Raw genomic sequence first — 23,475 nt, 5'->3', positions numbered from 1 at the left:
CACGCAAGTCAAACTAAAAAAACGTAATATCTACGAAAAGAAAAATTGAAAGAGAGCAAAAATATTGCAAAAAAAGACCTTCAATTTTACTCTACTATTGCATTTTTACGTATCTTGCTTAGTTTTTGAGATATGTCAAAAAAGTTAAAATTTTTAGAGCAGAGTTTATACCTTTTGTAGGGGCCAGTTAGACCTACTATAATATTTAATTGTAAAATTCTAAAATTAAGAAATTGGTGCTTATCAAGTTTTTCCCTTTTTTGAACATTTCACTTGTTTCTTTCATCGAGATCTACCAGCATTAAACATATTTGCACTTATTTAAGACTCACCCTGTATATTAATCCTAAATATATTTACCTGTAGTACTCCATACTCGTACCTCACTAGCATAGGGTAGAGCTGGTGGTGTATCCTTGGAGCATCAACAGCTTCTTTGATGTTTTCACCAAACCATAACGATCTAATGATAGTCTACAACAAAATGTATTATGTTTAGTTTCAAGGATTTTTTAATTGTTTATTAAAAATTACTTGTTCTTTTTACGTAAAGGTCCTAAAAGATACCAAACTTAAAAATTAAGATAGATTTGTTGACGAAATCTCGAAAGAAGAGGCGTTTTAAGCAGTCACTAAGTCAAAAAGTCACTAATAGATCGAAATAAATAGTAGGTTTAAACAGTAGGTTTAAGCACAGGTTTAAGCTTGATTTTCATGCATTCGTTATCCGATGATACGAATGATATGATATTAATTTTATTGGTTGAAGTTAAAGACTTCGACTGGTTAGAAAATTACGCAGTTTTTAAATTTATGTGCATTTTCATGCCTGCATTTCGGATATACGATTTGCTTGTGATAGGTGTGATTTTAAATTTTAATTTCCATAACGATTTTGCTGTTTTACTTATAGTCTAAGAGCTATCAATGTTTTCGAGAGAGAATTTTAAGAAAGCTGGTTCTTTAATATATCTTTTGCTATGCTCTTCTGAACAGAGTGCGGACCGTCGGGCTACCGGTAGACGTTGCGTTTATTGCTGCGCATCATATCTGTATTCAACATCTCTTTACTAATGCGCAACACAAATTCGCCCTGTACTTCAGGAACTAAGGAGGTTAGGACAAACATATGTGTAACATATTTAGTTTCATAAAAAAGTACATCATTGTATCTTTACTCATAAACGAGAAATCCCATAAAAGACACGAAAATGGGATACCCTGTACAGATGTGATGCACAGTAGTCTACCAGCAGCCTACGGCATGCACTTTGGTCAGGAGATCATAGCAAAATATATATTAAAGAACCAGATTTCTTAAAATTCTCGTTTTCGCGACGTTGCTAGCTCTTATACTATTATATTTTTTATTAAGGTTAGATTAAATTTGCCAAAAAAGTGTTAAAACGTCCGTTATTTATTGTACGATCTTTCTCCGTTGACGGGCTGGAGTAAAAAATACGGATGAAAAGTGGTGCGGAAACGCTATAACCAATCAGAGCGCCGCGCGCGCCGGCGGCTCCGTCGGACCATCGTATCAACAGATAATGGACGCATAAAAATTAAGCTTTAATGAAAGAGATCTCAAGAGACATTTGAATTAAAAATCTCGAACCGGAAACCTAATATAGAGTTTTTTCAAAACTCACGCTCTGTAAATATTTATTTACCAAATAGAATTTTAAAAATAATTTAAAACAATAATTAATACCATATCTGGTTTCTTACCCAAGCTACAGATGTCGTTATGACAGTTCCTCCTGAGCCTCCCACTACCATCTTTGTGTCCGAATTTTTATCGACAATAATTGTTGGGCTCATTGACGACAGAGGTCGCTTTCCTGGCTTCATCTCGTTGTTGGGAGAGCCAGGAATACCAAAGTAGTTCTTAAAGTATGGAAACGAGAAATCGTCCATCACACTGTTGAAGATTATGCCCGTTTGTTTCGAGGTCATACCTGCACCAAAGCTGAAACGAATTACAAGTTTTTAAATTTGAAATAATTGATCAACCAAAAAAATCTCTACAAAACCTAGAAATAAAATATAATTTGTAACTCTATTATAATGTTTTAAATTAAACAGGACATTCAGAAAGAAATTATTACATTCTAAATTATTAAGAATCTTACAGCCCATAGGTTGTGGCTATTCGAAAACAGATTTATAATAAAGTAGGCACTTACTAAAGATTAATAGAACTAGTGACCGAAACAGCATCGCCATTTTGGTCTACAATTGATATGTGGGCTGTTCCATGGTCCCCTTTATCGTAAAATACTGCTCCATAGTGTTTTGGGTCATCAAAAGTGGCATTGTCTACTATTTGTTTCCTTATGTTTTCAGCATATTCTTTAGACGTTAAATTAGCCAACAACTAAAAAAAACAAGTGCTTTGTTACTATTTTACACTAATCTACATCATTTGTATTAATAATGGCTTCACAGATTCAAAAAAAATCCTTGTCCGAAAAATCTGAAAATTTTTGGGCCAAGAAATGTTTTTCTTATAAAATATGACAAAATTCAAACAAATTCTAAAATGTGATAGCTGTTGATTCTACCTTTTAAATGAACTTTGAATCATCAAAAAATATTAAACTTTAGCCGAGTTATTAAACAATTTGTCCTATCAAATGATAGGCTTATGAAATCTATTTCTGGAGCGATAATACTTGGAGAGAAAATTCAGCGATTTCGAGGCCATAATATCTCAAAAACTACTAATTCTACGTAAAAATGACAAGGGCCATTTTTATAGGTAATTACTAAGGTTCAGAACCGGGAATTCTCGGTTCTTTCGGTACTTTCGGGACTCGGTAATAATAAATAAAAACATATTTTTTGTAACGTGCGAAAGACTTTTGATATTTTCTAGCGGTCGAAACCAAACTCTCCTATACAGGATATTTCAAAACAAATGCGAAAAACTTCAGGGGGTGATTCCTTGTTCAAAATAAAGGGTAGTTTGCTTCATAAACGTTGGGTCAAAAGTCAACCATTAGGGAGATATCGCAGTACAAAGATGGCGGAAAAATAATGTTTTTATTTTTTATCTTGAAAACGAAAGGAGATAGACTAATAAAATTTTATGGAAGCATTACTGTTATGAAAACACACTTTCTGGTAATTTTTTCACTTTTTTAAAATGAGTGGAAGGGGTTGAAATAACCTACCCCTATCATTCTTGTTAACGAAATTTAAAGAAAAATCTTATCAAACACATGCAAAAATTAATTTGGATAGTTTAGTTTGTTTAGAAACTTTTTATCTCTTGTGTTTTTTTGATAAAACTCACCGATTTGAAATTAAAAATAAAATGTAAAGCATTACATGTCAGGACAAAAACATTTTCCGATAAAGAATCTAGTGGGCTGCTGTAATTTTTTTAAGAAAAATCTAGTCGGCTGCTGTTACTTTTTAGGATGTTCTAATATTATTTTATTTGACATTACTCTACTGCAATACGTTATTATCTAGATGATTATTATTATCGTTACTATCACTAGATTCTTAATCTAAAAATGTTATTTGTCCTGACATGTAATGCTTTTACATTTTATTTTTTAATTTCAAATCGGTGAGTTTTATCAAAAAACACAAGAGATAAAAAAAAGTTTCTAAACAAACTAAACTATCCAAATTAAAGCATTTGCATGTGTTTGATAAGATTTTTCTTTAAATTTCGTTAACAAGAATGATAGGGGTAGTTTATTTCAACCCCTTCCACTCATTTTAAAAAGTAAAAAATTACCTGAAAGTGTGTGTTTCATAACAGTAATGCTTCCATAAAATTTCATTAGTCTATCTCTTTTCGTTTTCAAGATAAAAAATAAAACATTATTTTCTGCCATCTTTGTACCGCGATATTAATGGTTGACTTTTGACCCAACGTTTATAAAGCAAACTACCCTTTATTTTGAACAAGGAATCACCTAAAAGTTTTTCGCATTTGTTTTGAAACATCCTGTATGTATAAGTAGTGATGCTATCTCTTACTGTTCTTACCAAGTTCTTACTTCTTAGAGATATATAACAATCGATCTCTATAACAGTAGATTGTTTGTTTACAGGTGAATATATTATATTGACGTTTTAGTAATAAAGTCGTCAGAAGTTTAAATATTTAAATTGAATTTATTTCAAAAGGAATTTTGTAAAAGAGATAACAAATTCAGAAGTGGGATAATCGTCCGACGTTCTTTTATGAGAAGTATGAGCGAACAGGATAGTGAAATTAGCCCAAATCCTGTACTGGAATCAAATTTTGAAAAATTTTACCGAAGTCAAGTAGAGCTGCCTATTAGTAGTAATACACAGACACGATAGGGTGAGCCTGTGAATTTAAATACTGTATTAGATACGATGCAGGCTATAATCCAACAAAATGCCATTATACTGCAAATGATGAACGACCGTCAAAATCAACAACGGGATGTTCCAAATTATAATATTATGCCTGATTTTTCGAAATCCATTCCATTTTTCGACGGTATTGATTTGAAGAAAAGTAAATTTTGGTTAGAAAGTATAGAAAGTGCCGCACAACTCCATAACTGGCCTCCAGCATTTATGTTGGAAACTGCGCGTTCTCATTTAAGTGGAGCAGCATACCATTGGTATGATTATAGAAGAGAATACTTGAATTCTTGGAGACAATTCAGATAGTTTATGATTTATTATGTATCATCATTATGGTAATTATGTATCATCATTATGTTTACTATGTATCATCATTATGGTAATTATGTATCATCATTATGTTAATTATGTATCATCGTTATGTTAATTATGTATCATCATTATGGTAATTATGTATCATCATTATGCTAATTATGTATCATCATTATGCTAATTATGTATAATCGATATGTTAATTATGTATCATCATTATGGTAATTATGTATCATCATTATGCTAATTATGTATCATCGTTATGTTAATTATGTATCATCATTATGTTAATTATGTATTATGCTCCTATTGCTAGCTTATTGTATTATTATGAATTTCTTATGTTCTTTATGTCATTGTTATGTTTCTTATGTCATTATTATGTTTATAATTTTACTATAAATCTATTGTTATTTGTTATCGATCGGGGCGATCGAGTGTCAGGTTGGCCGATCTGTTAGAGATATATAACAATCGATCTCTATAACAGTAGATTGTTTGTTTACAGGTGAATATATTATATTGACGTTTTAGTAATAAAGTCGTCAGAAGTTTAAATATTTAAATTGAATTTATTTCAAAAGGAATTTTGTAAAGAGATAACACTTCTAAGTTATTTTGAAGTTTCTATAATGTTTATTAGCAAATATTGTAGTTTAAATATGTTATTTTATTATTTAGTATAATATTGATAAATGTATTAGTTATATTTTTTTTGTGTTATGTTTTGCATTTCTAATTGAAAATGTAAGTTTTTTTCAAATTTAGTTAAGTTGGTTCACAGGTTGGTTGATGCGTTGTTTGATGTAATTTTTAAGCCACCTATGATTTTTCGTTTTATTTTCGCTTGTGTTTATTTGTGTTCATGTTTAGTTTAGTTAATTTTCATTTGAAACTCAATTTTTTATCGGTTTTACTTTTGAGTTATTTTGATTGACGAACTCCAGCATTGAACGTCACTCCTCCAATCACTGAACGAAAATATTTTAGTACGGTTCCGGAAACTCTAATTAATATTCTTCTATAGTTCCGATTTTTTTGGCCATCACAAAACCGGGCCTCGAAATTAATTCCCGGTTCGTTCGAGACTCGGTAACAGTAATTAAAAAAATATTTTATTGTTACGTGAGAAACTCCTTTGAAACTTTCTACAAAATCAAACTCTTCCAAATAAGTAATGATGCTAAGTATTTCTTGTTGTTCTTGCTTCTTTTCTCTTTTGAAGTTTCTATAATATTTATTATGTTGTTTTAATAGATATTTGCATTTTTAATTCAATATTTTAGGGCTTTAGTCTCAAATTCAGTTAAATGTTGTTTGATGTAAAATTTAAGTTACCTATACTTTTTTCTTTACTTGTTTTCATGTTTGTGTTCATGTTAATTTTCTCATGACTGATTACTTAATAATTTGATATTATTTTCATTAAAAATCTCATTTTACTTTAAAAAAACATCCCTTGCTTTCTGATTGATGAACTGCACCACCATTCAACAAATATTAGTCAGTACCGAAAGTCCCGAAAAAACCGAGAAATTTCAGTTCCTAAGAGTCGCGGTACCGAAGTTCCCGGTTCCAAAAAACAACTCCGGTTACGGAAACCTTAGTAATTACCTAACCTTCATTTTTTATTTTTCTGTAAATGGTATATTTTGGCAGATATTTGCGAAAAACTGATTTTCGGTCATCTGGGGCCTTTTTGTCGACCAAAACTGGCCGAGCACGATGTTACAATTTTCTCCCCTAAAACTACTCCCCAAAAGGTCCACAGAAGTCATGGTCGGCGAATTACGTCGAGACTGGGGTCTTTTCGTGTCCGTATATACTGGACTAAAATACAATACTCACCTCACTAATATTGACAAAGTTCGTATCACCCAATTCGGTCCTTTTGGCGTAGGCGTACTTGAACGATTCGATTATTCTGTGGTAGGTTGTTATCGTTCTGTTCAGGTTGCTTACGCTCTTCCCGTTGAAGTTGTATCCGTCCAGGATGCCCATAATGAAGCCTAGAATTGCTCCAGACCCAGGAGGCGGAGCTGTATACAATGTATCGGAGTTTTTAAATTGTACTGAAACTGGATCCATCCATTGAGCCCTAAAATGATTATAAAAGATGAAAATATTGTTTCAATAATAACACTAGCTTAATACATCCTAGAACATACTTTAGGTTTGCACTTAAACAAAATTCTTAAGTTTTTTTATTCTAGGAGTTACAGATGCCCGACGCACTATTGCCGGACCCTGTATAACAATATTAAATAAATAAAAACGTGAGCTTGATAATGTCAGCAATAAGTTGATTAAATATTAGTGTACCTAAATAAAACGAAGGGAATGAACTAGAAAGTAAAATACAACAATTTCTTATTGATACTAATATTACAATTTCTCAGAAATATACGAATTTATAAAGTAGCTAATTAAAAACTTATTTTAAATGGTTCTTACTCATATTGTGCCAAGTCCTCAGCAGTAATTATTCCACCAATCTCTTTGATATCTTCCAAGAACATTTTTGATAGAGTTCCATTATACAAGGAATCACCTCCATTTAGTGCTATTAGTGTTAAGGTTTTACAAAGTTTTCTTGGTATTATTTTCGATCCAGCTGTTCTAAAATTGCCCTTATCATCCTTAAACCATTCTCTAAAATAAAAATATCCAATATAGTACATGTCCTAAAATGCTTCGATTAGGAGATACAGGGTGAAGAAGTTTCATTTTTATTTCGACTTCTTCAAAATCACTGTGAACTAATATAGATATTTGGATGAAAATGTCTGGCATTTTTGACATATGAAATCTGATTTTGATGTCCATATGACTCCTTCTTATAGGTATATAGACTAGGGCACTATAGATATGAGAAAGGACGCGGCAAGTGAAACAACAAAGATGACCACCTGGTAGTGACTAAGCTGTGATTTGAATTTAAAAAAAAATGGTTACAAATCCATAATGTAATTCTTTGGTCTTTTAATATTAATTTATAATTCTATACATTATATCACTAGCCTTATTTATTTCTATACATGATAAATTTGATTATTACGTTTTATTTTATGTTGATACATGAAAAATAAAACATTTATTTATTTATCACATCTATTTAGACAAATATTACTTATTAAAGATTAATGAACTATAAATAATATTTATTTTTCATTTATTATTCTGTCATAATATTATTACTGTTTGTTGTTTGCATGGGTTCTTATTACGTAATTTATTAACGAGTTTTTTAACCGATAATTACTGATTCATCCAGCGAATTTAAAGTGTTGACACATATTTATACAAAAACCAGTTGACAGAAGAGCTTTATAAGAAATGAGACTCTGGTACAGTGATATAATAATTTATAAATCGCTAATCAACTGATTAGAAATATTAACTATTAATTGTTACTTAAACATAATAAAATGAAAAAAAATGACGCATTTACAAATTAGATTTCTCCCAACCGCATCTAAGAGTGATAACTTTGATTGAAAGAATTGGGAAGATACGCAACATAATGGGCTAATTCGTGACAAGGCTGATTTGATACGCTTCAAGTACTGTACGGTGGAGCCGCCAATCGTTCTGCGGCTAACGCATAAAACACTTATTTTCTCTAATTTGGCCAGCTAAGGTATTTCGAAGACGATGTGAAAGTGAAAGCGACAGTGCTGCCGTATTAAAATGTGTATTATCTGTAATACGTTTGGCAAAAAATATCTTTGGATGAAAAATCCGCGTTTATATATGGAAAATTTATTCGTGTTTAACGTAGAATAAACAACAAAAATAAGAATTCTTTTACAGGTACTGAACATTTCGTATGATCGGAAAAAGTCGTTTAATTGGCTTGGAAATGACGATTATTGATATTTAATACCGTATGATCGAGAAAAAACGGCGTCAGCGATGGCTATGAAATGAAGATCGCTGTCATTTTATATGTAAATTTATATGGGAAATGTCATCGATCGTCATTTCCCAGTCAACTGGACGCAATTTTTTTCGATCATACGGTATAATATTTTACATATTTTGCATATGAAATAACAGCGATCTTCATTTCCAAGCCAACTATAACGCCGTTCTTTGTTTAATCATTTAATATTATATTAAATTGTTTAATGATAGAAAATTCCCATTATTAACGTACTGTACCCAAAATCCGTAAATCTACGGATTAATCCATAGTTCTGGCAACACTGTCTCCGGCAATCACTCACTCTGTCGACGAAAAGTAGAACTACAGTATTCCTTATCCGCTGCGCTATAAACGAGGCTATAAACGACTATCAGCGGGAAGCAGCGCTGAGCTAAACTAAATCTCGGACAGGCTGACGGTAATGCCAGCACATCTCGGACATGTTTTGCGCCACGAAGTCGCCCATAAAGTTGCGCATCTCCTTATATCTTCAATCAAAGATGATAACTAATATACCGTGCCTATGTAGTTTATTTAATTTCTTTAAGATTAACAACTGGACGAACCGCATGAACGCATAGTGATTAAGGGATTTTTTAGGCTGGACTCCAAAAAGAGCAAAATAATTTTAGTCAAAAACAGTTTTGACCAAAACTGTCAATCTGGTCATTCTGTGTACGCCCAGGCTTAAAATATAAATAATTTATTATCAGTATTAACCCTCAACTGGCGTGGTGGTGTCTAGCGGACCCCAAGCACTATTTAAACCTCTGTAAAATGTTTACGCTTAAGAATTGGGCCTCGCCGCCCCGTTTATGTTTAAGTTAGGGTACCAATATGCACCAATACCAAGGCGCACTTGATTTTATCAAGTATTGTTCCTACCAGCGCAGCGGGGGCTAAAGTTTCATTGGGGTCTCTGTGGCACCACCACGCCAAGAATGTTTCATTATTAGGATGGCGAACAGTCTAAAAAGTGTGCTTCACTGGGACGCTAATTTTGAGGAAGCATTAACTGAGTGGTTTGATGAACTTAAAGAGGCTTAAGTGAGATGAAGATCATCGAGGCATTGACTTTTCTCCGAAGAGTAACCATGACTCTGATTCTGAATCTCTTACTTATAGAAGAGAGAAAATTGAATAATCAATACCAGAAAAGAAAGAGATGTGGTATATGTCAACCATATGTCAACGAAGAAATGACAAAAAACAAAAATCTTATGAATCAAATGTCCACGATCCACGTGCGGCAAATGCAGATCCTATATTAGCATGAACTGTATTTGAAAAAGTTATGTATGTACAGGGTACAGGGTGGTCGAAATTGGTCTGTTTTAACAGAGAAAACCTATTTCCTGACTAGATAGAGCAAAACCGACATAGATATCATGGGCTCGATTTCTGAGAAACGTTTAATGGCGTAAACCGCCTGTTGATATTTTCACTGCTAACCGAGATACGGGGTCTTTTTGAATTTTTTACCATTTGGAAAATTGCCCATATCTTTTTTATTTTGCGGAGTAATAAATTTCTGTAAAAACGTTATTAAGGCACTTTTTAGGCACAATCCAGTGGCGTAGTCAGTTTTTTTTCTATGCTTGCTCTTTTTGTCAGAAATAATAAAAAATATAATTTTTTAAATGGAAATCATAGTTGGCTATGAACTTAAAAAAATGCTGGCGTTTTACCCTTTCCAATGATCTGAAGTTATGGACATCTATTTCTGAGAATGAGAGAAATATTAGGTTTTTGATCTTTATATCGAAGCGGGCCTTGATTTTGTGTTGACCTATTTGCCTAATTATTTTTTATCACAATTTAATATTCTATATTATTATTTATCTGCATAATTAAAGACTTTTCTAAAAGTAAATTAACATTCTATATTAGTATTAGTAATTACAATTGAAATCGATACAATAAACAAAGAATAAAACTAAACAAAAGATTAGTCAACGTTGGTCAACACAAAATCAAGGCCCCCTTCGATACAAAGATAGAAAACATAATATTTCTCTCATTTTTAGAAATAAATACACATAACTTTATATCGTTGGAAAGGGTGAAAGGCCAGCATTTTTTTAAGTTCATAGCCAACTATGATTTCCATTTAAAAAATTACATTTTTTATTATTTCTGACTAAAAAAGCAAGTATAGAAAAAAACTGACCACGCCACTGGATTGTGCTTAAAAAAGAACGTTTTTACAGAATTTTATTATTCCGGGAAATACAAAAGTTATGGGCAATTTTCCAAATGGTAAAAAATTCAAAAAGACTCCGTATCTCGGTTGGCAGTGAAAATATGAACAGGCGGTTTAGGCCATTAAACGTTTCGCAGAAATCGAGCACATGATATCTATGTCGGTTTTGCTCTATCTAGTCAGGAAATAGGGTTTCTCTGTTAAAACAGAGCAATTTCGACCACCCTGTACATTTAAGGTTTGCAGTTTTGTTGAAAAAAAAAAATATATTTATTACTTTAGCCTTACATTTCAGTTGTTTGTTACAATTTCACTTTTAATAATACTGTAAAATCATAAAATATATATGTTTTAAATTTCTATGGGTTTCTTAGTCAAGTTATATTTTTGTTGTAAAAAAATTCCTAAAAAATGCGTTTTACTTAATTTTTCTGTCCGTTCTTACTAAGTTGTTGAAAATTAATGAAATTGTTTGTTCACAAGTTTGAACATATTGTAAACAGTGTTAAAATAACAAGCTTTTTATGAAATCTCTTCATCATGTATTTTTAACGGAAAAAAAATTGCAGCACGCCATAAACGGTACAAAAATTCACCACGCCACACAGTAGGCAATATGTCCAAACCAAGTTGCAAAAAATAACATCCACAGTTAGCATTTATGGCAATAGCATTAGATTGGAAACATATTAGTTAAGAGGAAACCACATAAAACTAACAAAAAAACATATTCGGAGTCTCTTTCGAGGGGCTGTAAAACGAACTTTGCGCAAAACCTACATTTTCAGTTAATTTGTGTCCAATAACCGCCTTTTTTCTACAATTTTTTAAATGATAGGCGTTGCATTCAAGTGACATAGTATTATAACAATTGAATCGGACGACCTTAGCTTACTGTCAATCATAGATAAATGCAACAAGTTTAGATTGGAAAGCCCGTAAAAATTTTAGGTCGCGAAATTATTTTGGGTCGCGACCGTTATACGCGATCTGGCGCTGCTATAGCAGTCGCTGTTTAGGTCGCTAAGAACAACGGCAAACAAAAACAGAAATAATTTTCTCTTGTCAAAGTCAGAATCTTCAAAAATCATAATATGATCATAATAATCTTTCAAAATCTAAACCGCTCTCATTAGAGAAATTCCGAAAAGTGTTTATAGCGTCCATTTTCAAAGTAATTATTGCTATCTTGTGAGTTTATTTTAAGTTTTATTTACTCCAACCGGTAATAATTGTGAAAAAGTGGCATTAAAAACTTAAAAAGCTGTGCTGTGAACTGTGAACTGCAAAAACCTTCGTGGATCATGGCATAACGTCGGTTTCCAATGTTTCATAGGTATTTCATACATGTGTTCTTATATAAAATAAAGTTTCTTGTATGCAACACACTGTATTTTATTTATAAAATTAAACGAAAATAATTATAAATTTGAATAAACAATATTTGGCGATATAATTCCGGAAACAGCCGAACCGCTCCGAAATTTTCAAAAGTTTTGGGTCGCGACCGTTGCAAGAATAGCGCCAAATAGTGTTTACATTGTCCTTATGGGCACTTTCCAATCTAAACGTGTTTCATTTATCTATGCTGTCAATAATTATTGTAAAATTGTCATACGTAGATTCCCGGTTGCGGTAAATTTAATGTGAAGGTAAGTAAAAAAGTATCTTTTATTTTGATTTTTTGGATAAAAACTAGGTAAAGGTCAAAGTAGAACATAATCATTTAAGGTTTTTTTGATAGTGGCATATATTCTATCTTAGAAAAGTTAAGTCAAAAAAATCGCAAAAAATCGCAACATTAAATTTATTGGAAGCGTAAGCCTCCATGCGTATGTGTATAGTAAAATCCTTTATGTGGATAATTCTCATAAATTAATTGTTATAGTAGCTAGAGCTAGAGAAGAACTTGAAATATAAAGTTACGTAACTTTTACGATTTCCGAAGAAGTATGTCATAAATGTCAAATGACATTTTTTTGACAAATTGACGAATTTTGACAGTACCTAATATTTTAAATTAAATAAAATGGATTTTTCTTTCAGATTTAAAAATGTGCACTTCGTGACCATTGCTTCCAGCTGTTATAAAATAAAAATATCAGTAAATAGTAGGTGGTAAAATAAAATTTAGATATTTTTAATAGGTATAAGTTCTGTTATTTTCTAAATCGTCATTGTCTAATTCTCAGAATATTGTTACTTATTTAAAATATAATAATAAAATATTGTTCAGATATTGTCTGGTATTATTAGAGACCCAACTTATTCAAATGACAAACAATCTTGAATAGAAGTTCGATTGGATTAGTATACTAGGGTTTTCTTTTATACATTGACACCCCCTTTATCTTTTTTATTTGACGTTTCCGAAAACTGTCTCAAATGAAAGTGGTTTTGAATAAATTTGCCAAAAAAGTCTATTTCGCATATACAAAGTGGTTCAAATTAGGTATAGGCTATGCTACAAAAAAGTAGTTAGGATTTTTAGGAGAAAATAAAAATAAAATAAAAAATTGGGTACTAATTTGAAATAAGAAAATTGGGCCACACACAGGATTTCTAAGGCACCCTGTATATGCAAAGAAGACTGTTTTGAAAAATGTATTCGAGACCATTAAACTTTTATTCAAGACACTTTTTTCGAAAACGTCGAATATAAAAGATACAGAGGTCAATATATAAAACAAACCCTGTATATGGCGGAAGAGTAATAATTGCTCAATATTTGTCTGTTTCATCTTGGCTCTGCCAAAAATCGTAAAATTTTGTGAAATGTAAAATATTCTCACAGCATTTTGGTAGCTGTATTAGTCAAAAGATGATTTTTCCATTTATGAATCCCCTCCACCACCCCCAACATAAAATCGAACAAAAAAATAATTTTTGCAACATATTTCTGGATTTTTGCCCACTGTCCGCCAGTTGAGGGTTAAAAACATTAAATTAGCATACTTAAAATTTTCGTCATCGTAGTTGATTTTGTTCTTGAAAAGTGAAGTATATTGATGCATGGTCATGTTGTATCCGTTATTACAAAGATCTATCGTAGGTTGTATCAATTCCTCCCATTTCAATGTTCCAAATCGCTTGTGAAGTTCCCAGTAACCTTTCAGTTCCCCTGGAACAGCTATCGCCAGTGGACCTGTAAATAATATTATTATAATAACTCTTAGTATGTTTGGTGGCAATGAAAAAAAACTGTTTTAAAGTGCCAATTGGGCAATATTTTGTTTATCACTTTAGTAGTATTTGAATATCTGTGCAATTTATTCAATTTCATCGAGTTACCCAAGTTACTTAAGTAATAAAAACCGGAGACATACTGTATACTTATGAGTTTACCTTTGAATAAGAAGACTAAGGAAGGAGCATATCAAAAATCTTAGGTACACCGCGATGGGCCTCAAATATGGCCGACTTAAATTCCGGTTTATCAGTGTCGTTCTAATTTTATTTAAACAATGTAAAACTATGTGGGGTAGACGTGGGGTAGACTCAATAATTTGTTGTTTTATTTTACGTTGTGAATAAATGATGGTAGTTATTAAAATTGTTATAAAAATATATAAGTCTAATAAAAATAGATAAGTTATAATAAGTATTTATTACCACAAACATCCGATATGCTACTGAAGCAAGTAAGTCAAATTAACGGATCTAAATTTTTTGACATCTAATCTTTGACAAGTAATAAATAAAAGCTAAAATGCAAGAAAAATATATAATTTAGTTAATTTAAGTGAATTTCATAAGTGATCGGTTTACTACACGTATATTATATAGTCACTTACTAGCGAAAAGTTGTTCCATTATTTCACTCAATTTTTGCCGAGATCTACCGCACGCTACACAACCAACTATTTTAGAGTCTTTTTCGATAAATCGCGATAGTGTCACTATTAATTTAAGTTCTGCCACAATTTCCATCTAGATTTACTACCTTTATAAAACTATCAGTAGTAGAATAAATAATAAATAACATAAAATAAGCTCCGTAAAGACTGACAAATCCACAAAATTTCAAATCAAATTCAAATGTGTCAAATGCATCGTCAAACAGAACTGTTAAGGATCCCCACCCTAGAGTGCTTTTATGGCGCTTTTTCCGCCCACCATGCATGAATACATGGATAGCATTATGCTCCTTCCTTAGTCTTCTTATTCAAAGGAGTTTACGAACATTCACCATGTCTAATAAAATCTAATTAAAATTAATAGAATATCCTAGCAACAGCTTGCAGTAGTCAGTTGTATCCATAGAAAAAGCCTAATAATTAGCTTATAAAACTTTAAAACAATAAATTTTTTATGTCTAACCACAATAATTTCTCTTGACAAAGGACAAAGACTCAAAGGTCGATCAAAGGCTAAAATGACATTATTCGCAAATTTTGAAGTATAATTAGTGGAAAAAAGTTAAAGGTTTGTTAACTTTTTATACTAAAATTTCATTCAGAACCTCGCAATTAGTGGAATAAATTAGTGGTTTCAATTATACTTTATACTTTTAGTTTACGATCATTCACAATATTTAAAAAACACAATTAAAATTAATATATAACCCAGTAGTCAGTTGAATCCATAGAGAAAGTCTAATATTTAGCTTATAAAACAATAAACTTTTTATGTCTAACCAAATTTTGTCCTGACGAATGATAATCAAAGGTCAAAATAACACTCGTCGCAAATTTTGAAGTAATTATACTTCAAAAAGTGGAAAAGTTAAGAGTTTGTTAACTTTTTCGACTAAATTGAAAATTCTTACCACTAATTTTGACGTTGTGAATGCTTACATTCAAATTACAGGAACAAACTTCTACGGTAATTGAAACCACTAATTTATTCCACTAATTGCGAGATTCTGAATGAAGCTTAATTGAAAATTATACCAGTAATTCTCACGTTCTGAATGCTTAAGTTGAAATTAGAGAAACAAACTTCTACGGTAATGAAACCACTAATTTGTTCCACTAATTTCGAGATTCTGAATGAAGCTTAATTGAAAAATATACCAATAATTCTGACGTTCTGAATGCTTACATTGAAATTAGAGGAACACTACGCTAATTGAAACCACTAATCACTGATTTTGAGGTTCTGAATGAAGTTTAATTGAAAAGTATACCAGTAATTCTGACGTTCTGAATGCTTCCATTGAAATTAGAGGAACACTACGCTAATTGAAACCACTAATTTATTCCACTAATTTCGAGGTTCTGAATAAAGCTTAAAATATTAGCATCATGTCTAAAGTCTGTCCAACGGGAGGTTCCATGACAGAGAATGTTGGCTGTCATTCTAATTCACAATCATTTTTTGGATGTCATATCTGTCGAAATTTTCCCTGGTTTATTGCACAGACATTATCATGCTATTGAATAACATAATAAAGTAGTTTAACGCGGATGTTTACAAATATATTTGATAGAATTATCAAAAAGAGTAAAATTAATGAATATAATTAACATGGTCAGCAAATCTAGAAATTTGTTTGTTTAAGTTTTGTAGCGTTTCAACATGTTAATGCATTTTTTATCAACATAATACATTGTTGCTGTGCTTTGCATATCGTCTATTTATGTTCTAGTTACTATTACTTATTAGTGAACAACGTAAAAAATGTCAATATATCAATAATTTCGATAAAGCATGTCAATATCACTTGTTATTACTACGTGCTATTTTGGAGGTTTCTTTGTTTTGTGTACCTACTACTCATACACCACAAAATCGTTTAGATTACTTTGTATAAGCTTTCGTTATCTTAAAATATGCTTATCAAATTTGTTCCAATTTTATGATCATAATATTTACAATTTTAAAGTGTTTAAAATCGTGTCGATATTCTAGAAAAAATTAGAAATTTGTTTTTATGATCACAGGTAGATTGCGATTAGGTACATACAGTCATTCCAAAGTACGGAGAATTCTGTAAAGTTTGGTTATCTTTGTCCTTAAAAGTTTTTGTCTGTGCAAATCACTCAGTAGAGCCGTTAAAAGAAACACTAACGCCTGGTTGACACAGTCAAAGTGTACTTGGACCAAGTCAACGGGATGTCCATCTGTCATTTTAAATACATATTAATATGTATTCATAAATTAATTAATTAAATTTATACAGGATGAGTTTCCTACGATGTTCTCTATGGGTATCTAGGACATTACTGGAGATAGAGGGTCGGTTAAAGGAGGAAAGAATTGCAGTTTTGTGGGGTCATAAATACGCGCCTTTCGGATTTTTGAAAAAGTTCATAGCTTATTAGATATTTCGAAAAGAAAACAAATTTCGGCTATTTTAATATTTTAGCCATGACTTTTTTATTATTTTGGCCATGACCTCATAAAAAGCGCCATTTTTAAGCTTTTCTGAGTTATAGCTAATTTTTACTTTCTTGATTAATTTCACTTAGTTGGCATGGTATTCTTATTTTTTTGTAAACATTGTTGTTAATCATACTGCATAAAAAAATCTAAAATGGAAAGGTCAGGTGATCGAGGCAGCCCATGCAATTGGTCCACCTCTTCCTATCCCTGAATTTGCATAATTATGATATAAATAATTTTTAACATTTCTTTCATTATGGGGAGGGGGGGGGCGTCATAATGAAAGTCATGTTGGAACCACTCTATTGATGCACTAGTATCTAAATTTAACGTCTCCTCCCCTAACATGTCTTCAAAACCGTTCTTTAAAAAACTAAGGCCCGTATTTATAGTTGCGTCTCGAGACGCCAAGACGGTCTTGGGCTCTTGAGAGTCGAGTCGGTTCGGTCTTCGAGTTCCAACAACCGATATATAAGGGAAGCAGGAAATCCAATAGAAATGTTTTGCGAGGGGGAATTTAAATACTGATATAGGTTTAGCAAGGCTACAATTACAGAAGCTATTTTACCTCTTGTAATTGAAGACTTGCAAAAACCTACCAATCGTGGTTTACCTATTCCCCCCGTTATTCAATTATTAATTTGTTTACGGTTTTATGCGACTTCTAATTTTCTTTAACTTAATTAAAACATGGAGTATCGACTTTATATAGAGTGGTCAACTCAATAAGAATACAGAATTTACACCAAGCAATAAAATCTTGAAAATTATAGGTATACGGTGTATACATCCAATATTGTATATTATGTGATATGATATTTATGTAAATATTCATGATGAAAATAAAAAGACAATTTTTTTAGTTTTAATGTATTAGTGAGAAAATTCTGTGTGACCAGTTAAAACAAGCACTTAGCTGTCTGGTCATAGTGAGAGTAAAACTACTAAGAAATCATATATTATTTAAGTATAGGAAAACAGTATTTTTAAGATAACTAATAAAAGAATATAAGGAATTACTTACAATTATGTTACATGTAAATATATAAATACTAACTTAACACTAATAGAAAAGTAAATAAAATTATTATATAGGTACTAGTTACCTTGGAACATTACTTAACATATTACATAATTACTAGATATACATATATTAATACAATAAATACCTTAATTTGCAAAATGTTGAATAAGATTTCTTCAAAAATCTAACCCTCTTCCTTTTTATTTATAATTGGAATGTGTAAACTAGCATCTTCAAAATTATCTAAATTTTCCCTTAAACCAATATTATGAAGAACAGCTGTTGCACAAATAATAGCAACAGTTGTTTTGTAAACCTCGGAGACATGGAAGACGTTTTTTCCAAGTCCAAAGAGCCTTTCAACATTTTGCGTTCTTCTATGGGCAAAGTTATACCTGGTTTCTTGTTGATCCTACCTAGCTGTAGAACAGGAGTCAATAGAAATGGCCTACATCTATATGCATTGTCTCCAAGAAGTAAACCAGGAATATCACTCCTTTCATTAGCATTCTTAAATTACTTGGATCGAATATAACATTATCATGACTTGACCCTGGATATCCAACTATAATATCCATAATTTCCCTTTTGGGACCTGAACATTTAGACTAAAAAAACTTTTGCAATTTTGAAATACTTCCACATTATTGCATTATTTTTGATTATCTGGCTTATTGTAGGATGGCTAACACCACGCAAGTCTCCATTTACCATCTGAAAATTACAAGTCGTATAAAACTGTAAACAAATTAGTAATTGAATAAAGGGGAGAATGGGTAAACCACGATTGGTAGGTTTTTGCAAGTCTTCAATTTATAAGAGGTAAAATAGTTTCTGTAATTGTAGCCTTGTTAAACCTATATCGGCATAAATCCCCCCTCGCTAAACATTTCTATTGGATTTCCTGCATCCCGTATATATCTTTTTGGAACTTGAAGACGATTTTCTTCTTCCACATGGTCCAAAATATCCTCAAACTCTTCTAACATATTCAAAACTCTTTAATCAGACAAAACGGATTTACAAGGGATTTACTTTGTTTACAAAAAAAGTTGGGTTAAGAAACTATCCACAATCCACAGATCACATAAACTATCCAAAATGACGAATTTGCATAATTATGATATAAATAATTTTTAACATTTCTTTCATTATGGGGAGGGGGGGGGGCGTCATAATGAAAGTCATGTTGGAACCACTCTATTGATGCACTAGTATCTAAATTTAACGTCTCTTCCCCTAACATGTCTTCAAAACCGTTCTTTAAAAAACTAAGTAACGTTCACGGGTCAACTTATCCTCGAAAATGTATGATCAAGAAAAGTTGAACCAATGATCCTAGACGCTGTTCTTCATTTGAAAAATTCATATTTACAATTTTTGTTTACTTTAATTTACAAAGTTTGGATGTGACAGTTTCACATTTCTGAGAGCAACGACAATAAAATTGAACTTGTTTCCATGGCTAACTAAGTGAAATGTTTAGAAATAATAAGAATTGGCTATAAGTAATTTTTCGAAAAAAATATATTATACTGATATAGTCGCTGAAAAGCTTAAGAAATGGCGGTTTTCATGAAGTCATGGCCAACTATGGTTTCCATTTAAAAAAAAAAATATGTTTGTGTCATATGTGAAAAAATGACAGGTTTTAGAAAAAAAAGGAAAACACTTACTGACAGTCTTATTAAGGATGTGATTACCTACAACTTTTATCTGAAAACTTTTTTGTCTAAAATAGATTATAATGGAATTAGGGACAATTTTTAAAATAGCTGAAATCTTTTTTTAAATATCTAGTACCTAAGCCATGAACTTTTTCAAAAATCTGAAAGGCGCATATTTATGACCCCACAAAACTGCAATTCTGTCCCCATTTAACTGGTATTTTTCCCCACTTATCTCGTATTAGTATTTTCCGAGATACTCATAGATAGAAGTGTGTAGTTCGTGAACGAATTAGTTCCAATAAACTATTCCGATCCCGGAATGAAAGGAACTAGTTCCTGGTTTCTCAAAGAACTAGTTCCTCAGGACCTGTTCCGGGATCGAGACTGTGACCGATATAGAATAATATCCGACGGCGACGGATCGGCCAGCGCGCGTAGCCCGATGGTAGGCAGGAGTGGGGAGTGCCAGCCGTACGTTATCGGATCCGGACCTAGAGGAACTAAACTAAATAAAAGACTAGTTTACGTACGAACGGATCGGGCCAGCGGGATCGGTGCTAGGCAGGAGCGGGGACTGCCGGCGGATGCCGTATGTTATCGGATCCGGACCTAAAGGAACTAAATAAAAGACTAGTTTACGTATGGATCAGCCAGCGCAATTGATGCTAGGCAGGCGTGGGGAGTGCCAGCCGTATGTTATCGGATCCGGACATAGAGGAACTATAAAAATATTAGTTCACGGGAATCTATTTAGTCGGCAGATCCGAGATATAATACAAGGCGACGACGACGATGGATTCGGCCTTGTCTATTGCCACAGCCGGCGCGGCCTAATTACCACAGAAAATTGTCGTGGATACTGTTTTTGATTTTTAGTTTGTTTTTTAAATATTTTATGGGAATGTTTCACTTTAGGTCCCTAAAATTAAGAAATATCTTATAAAACGAAGGAGATATTCTGAATTTTTAGACAAAAACAAAAAGCTTGAAATGAGGAAAAATGTAATTTTTCGTAAAATTTTTGTAATATTTGCTCCAATTGATTTGTGATATAGTTTTTTAAATTCTGATTTGAGTTTTTTTAATTTTCTTTTATCTGCAATAAAACTTACCTATATGTTTTTAACATACACAATTACACGTCTCGTTATATCTCCGTATATTATAAAAATTATACAGATCATACTATGAATAGTTCTGACTGACAACGAAATGCATTAGCAAGCAAGGGGGATGTCAATGTTAGTCGGGAACTATTGTGAACTAAAGACCTAGTTCAAGGAACTATTCCTCTGGAGGAACTAGAACTAAGGAACTAGTTCCTCCCAAGGAACTAAAATTCCCACCTCTACTCATAGAGAATATCGTAGAAAACTCACCCTGTATAAGTGTTAATTTTGTGTCACTATTAAACAAATCTGATTAAGGTTATCGAGTTCTTTCAGGGATATTTTAAAAATACATAATAAACTCATGATCCAAAGCAAATCCGCCTACACTGTATTTATGTTGCTAGGTTTCTTATTAATACGAAACTAAAAATATAACTCTGCGGTCTAAAATCCTTCCACAGTGTAGCCTTGAGTTTTCTTTTATCAAGTTAAAAAAGGTCATTACTAAATAATTATATTTTTCCACTTAGATCAATAAAGTATAATATAGAAAAATGCTGCATAGATAGCATCATCTTATTACTATATAGGTAAATAAGTAATAAGTGTATAAAATGTAATTAAAATTTATTGATATTTTACCTTGTTTATTTATACCTATTTACAACTAAATTTCTTTATAACATGTGTTATTTACTATGTCCTTTACCTTGTAAATAATTCCTCTTAAGATATTTAACTACCTATAATTGCGCAGTACTTTAAGATATATATTATTTTATGATATATGTACCTACATTTTTCTTTAAAGAAAATAATCTTAGATATCTAAGTAAAATATATACCATATAATCTATCCCAATCATTGCAAGGTTAATATTAATTAATTAAAAAGTAAAAAATTCAATATGCAAATAAAGTAGAAAGTTAACTCTCAAGTGGTAGAATGATAGAACTGATGAATTGTAATCCAGCGTTTCAAAAAAGCTTCAAATCATGTTTATTATTTGAAATATTTACTCCAATATATTTTCTAGAATATGCTGATAATAAAAGGGCACATATTAACATATTTCCTAAAATTGACCAAAAACTGACATTTTAAAAATGTCACAAAGAGGACTGTAGCGTTTTTTGTAAAACATTACCACTGCGAACGGCAGCTTTTCATCGGAGAGCAGTCGTGGATAAGGTATTTCACTAGAGAGAAAACTAATCAATAACAATAAACAAAAAAATATAGATATTGGGCGCCAGGCATGTACAGAGAAAGAAAACACAGTTGTATATTACTTAAAACTAATGACTATATTTATTCATGATGGGCTGTGATGGTAAATAGCATTGTACAATTTTAATAATTATTATAGTGGTTATATGTCAACGAAAGTGGTGTTAAGAATTGTACTAAATATATATGAAAATGAAAACAACTATGATAAAATACAAGACATGTAAAGTTTAAGAGAATATATGAAATGTAGCATTACTTTAATTAATTTGATATATTTTATATGATGTTAGTGCAATAATAATATCTATAAAAAAGTAATACTATTACAAGGCGTAATGTAATGAAACCTAAAATCCAAATCATATTGTAACTACTAAATCGACATAAATGTTCTTAATAATCTAACCACTAAATATAGTCTGTACGATATCGTTTAAAATGTACGTTAAGTTAAGACTGAAAATCGACTGAAAACCAGAACCTAAATCTACACTTAGCTGGTTTTTTTTAGGCAATCCTGTTTCGAAGAGTAGCAGCGTGAGGTGGGCTCATATCTCTGTACTGTCTGTCGGCGATCCTGTTAGCCAAAACAACAAAAGGGGCCAGAATGAGGACACCATGAATCAATACAGCCGTAGCTACTGACTAGGATTAGAAATGGGAGCGAAGCAGCATGGGGCTTACGCTGTATCCATACTGTGGTAATATGGGGACACTAACCGTACCTTGGAACACTACTAGGAACTTGGATAATGTCCGTAACTTGGACCATAACCTTGGACACAGTCCGTCCATAAGACCCTAAAAATACCAAACTCTTGTTTAAAATCAAACAAGGTCTAATAAACAAAATGAACCTACCTCGAATTACTTCCGAGGGCTCACTAAATAATGAGAAGAACCTGTCCTTTCTTCCATGTGACATTCTGGGGGACAAAAGAAAAGGGCCGCCAACGTGCCAGCAAAATACAAATACAAGTTAGGTTGGGGCATCCGTAACTCTACCCTAAAAATACGCAGTTATAATAACGAATCAAAAAAGATAATATCTCATCTTTACCTGTTGCTTCGAAATGGCAGCTGATTCAGATTTTGCAGCAAGATTTAAATTATTACCATTTCTAAAAGCCGGGCGAACAAAAGTGAGGTTAAGCGCGGAGAGCGACCTAACCTTGGAGCGATGTTGACAGCGCCTCCACAGAGCAGTGAAACGATAACAGGGTTGGCGACTAGGGAACGTAAAAATTACGCCAAGCGTGCCAAATAAATTATCAGGCCTGAACGATACGAAATCCGATGGCGA

The 23,475-nt window shown here is 32.0% G+C and overlaps 1 protein-coding gene across 3 annotated transcripts in view; it reads right to left on the bottom strand.

The window, feature by feature from the left end:
- Nucleotides 1–23,475, bottom strand: part of LOC115888550 (glutathione hydrolase 1 proenzyme-like) — a 138,314-nt gene that overhangs the window by 15,020 nt on the left and 99,819 nt on the right. For all 3 annotated transcript variants that reach the window (XM_030908321.1, XM_030908312.1, XM_030908305.1), the window contains 6 exons: nt 13,761–13,950; nt 7,129–7,326; nt 6,523–6,772; nt 2,187–2,377; nt 1,729–1,969; nt 361–474 (listed from right to left, as the gene is read on the bottom strand). In XM_030908321.1, coding sequence (XP_030764181.1) covers nt 361–474; nt 1,729–1,969; nt 2,187–2,377; nt 6,523–6,772; nt 7,129–7,326; nt 13,761–13,950 — 1,184 coding nt within the window. The remainder of the gene's footprint in view (nt 1–360; nt 475–1,728; nt 1,970–2,186; nt 2,378–6,522; nt 6,773–7,128; nt 7,327–13,760; nt 13,951–23,475) is intronic.

This window comes from Sitophilus oryzae, unplaced genomic scaffold (assembly GCF_002938485.1).
Source record: "Sitophilus oryzae breed Bouriz unplaced genomic scaffold, Soryzae_2.0 scaffold_1167_pilon_pilon, whole genome shotgun sequence".
NCBI lineage: Eukaryota > Metazoa > Arthropoda > Insecta > Coleoptera > Curculionidae > Sitophilus > Sitophilus oryzae.
The sequence above is the reverse complement of the archived record's forward strand: the minus strand, read 5'-3'. Positions and strand labels throughout refer to the sequence as shown.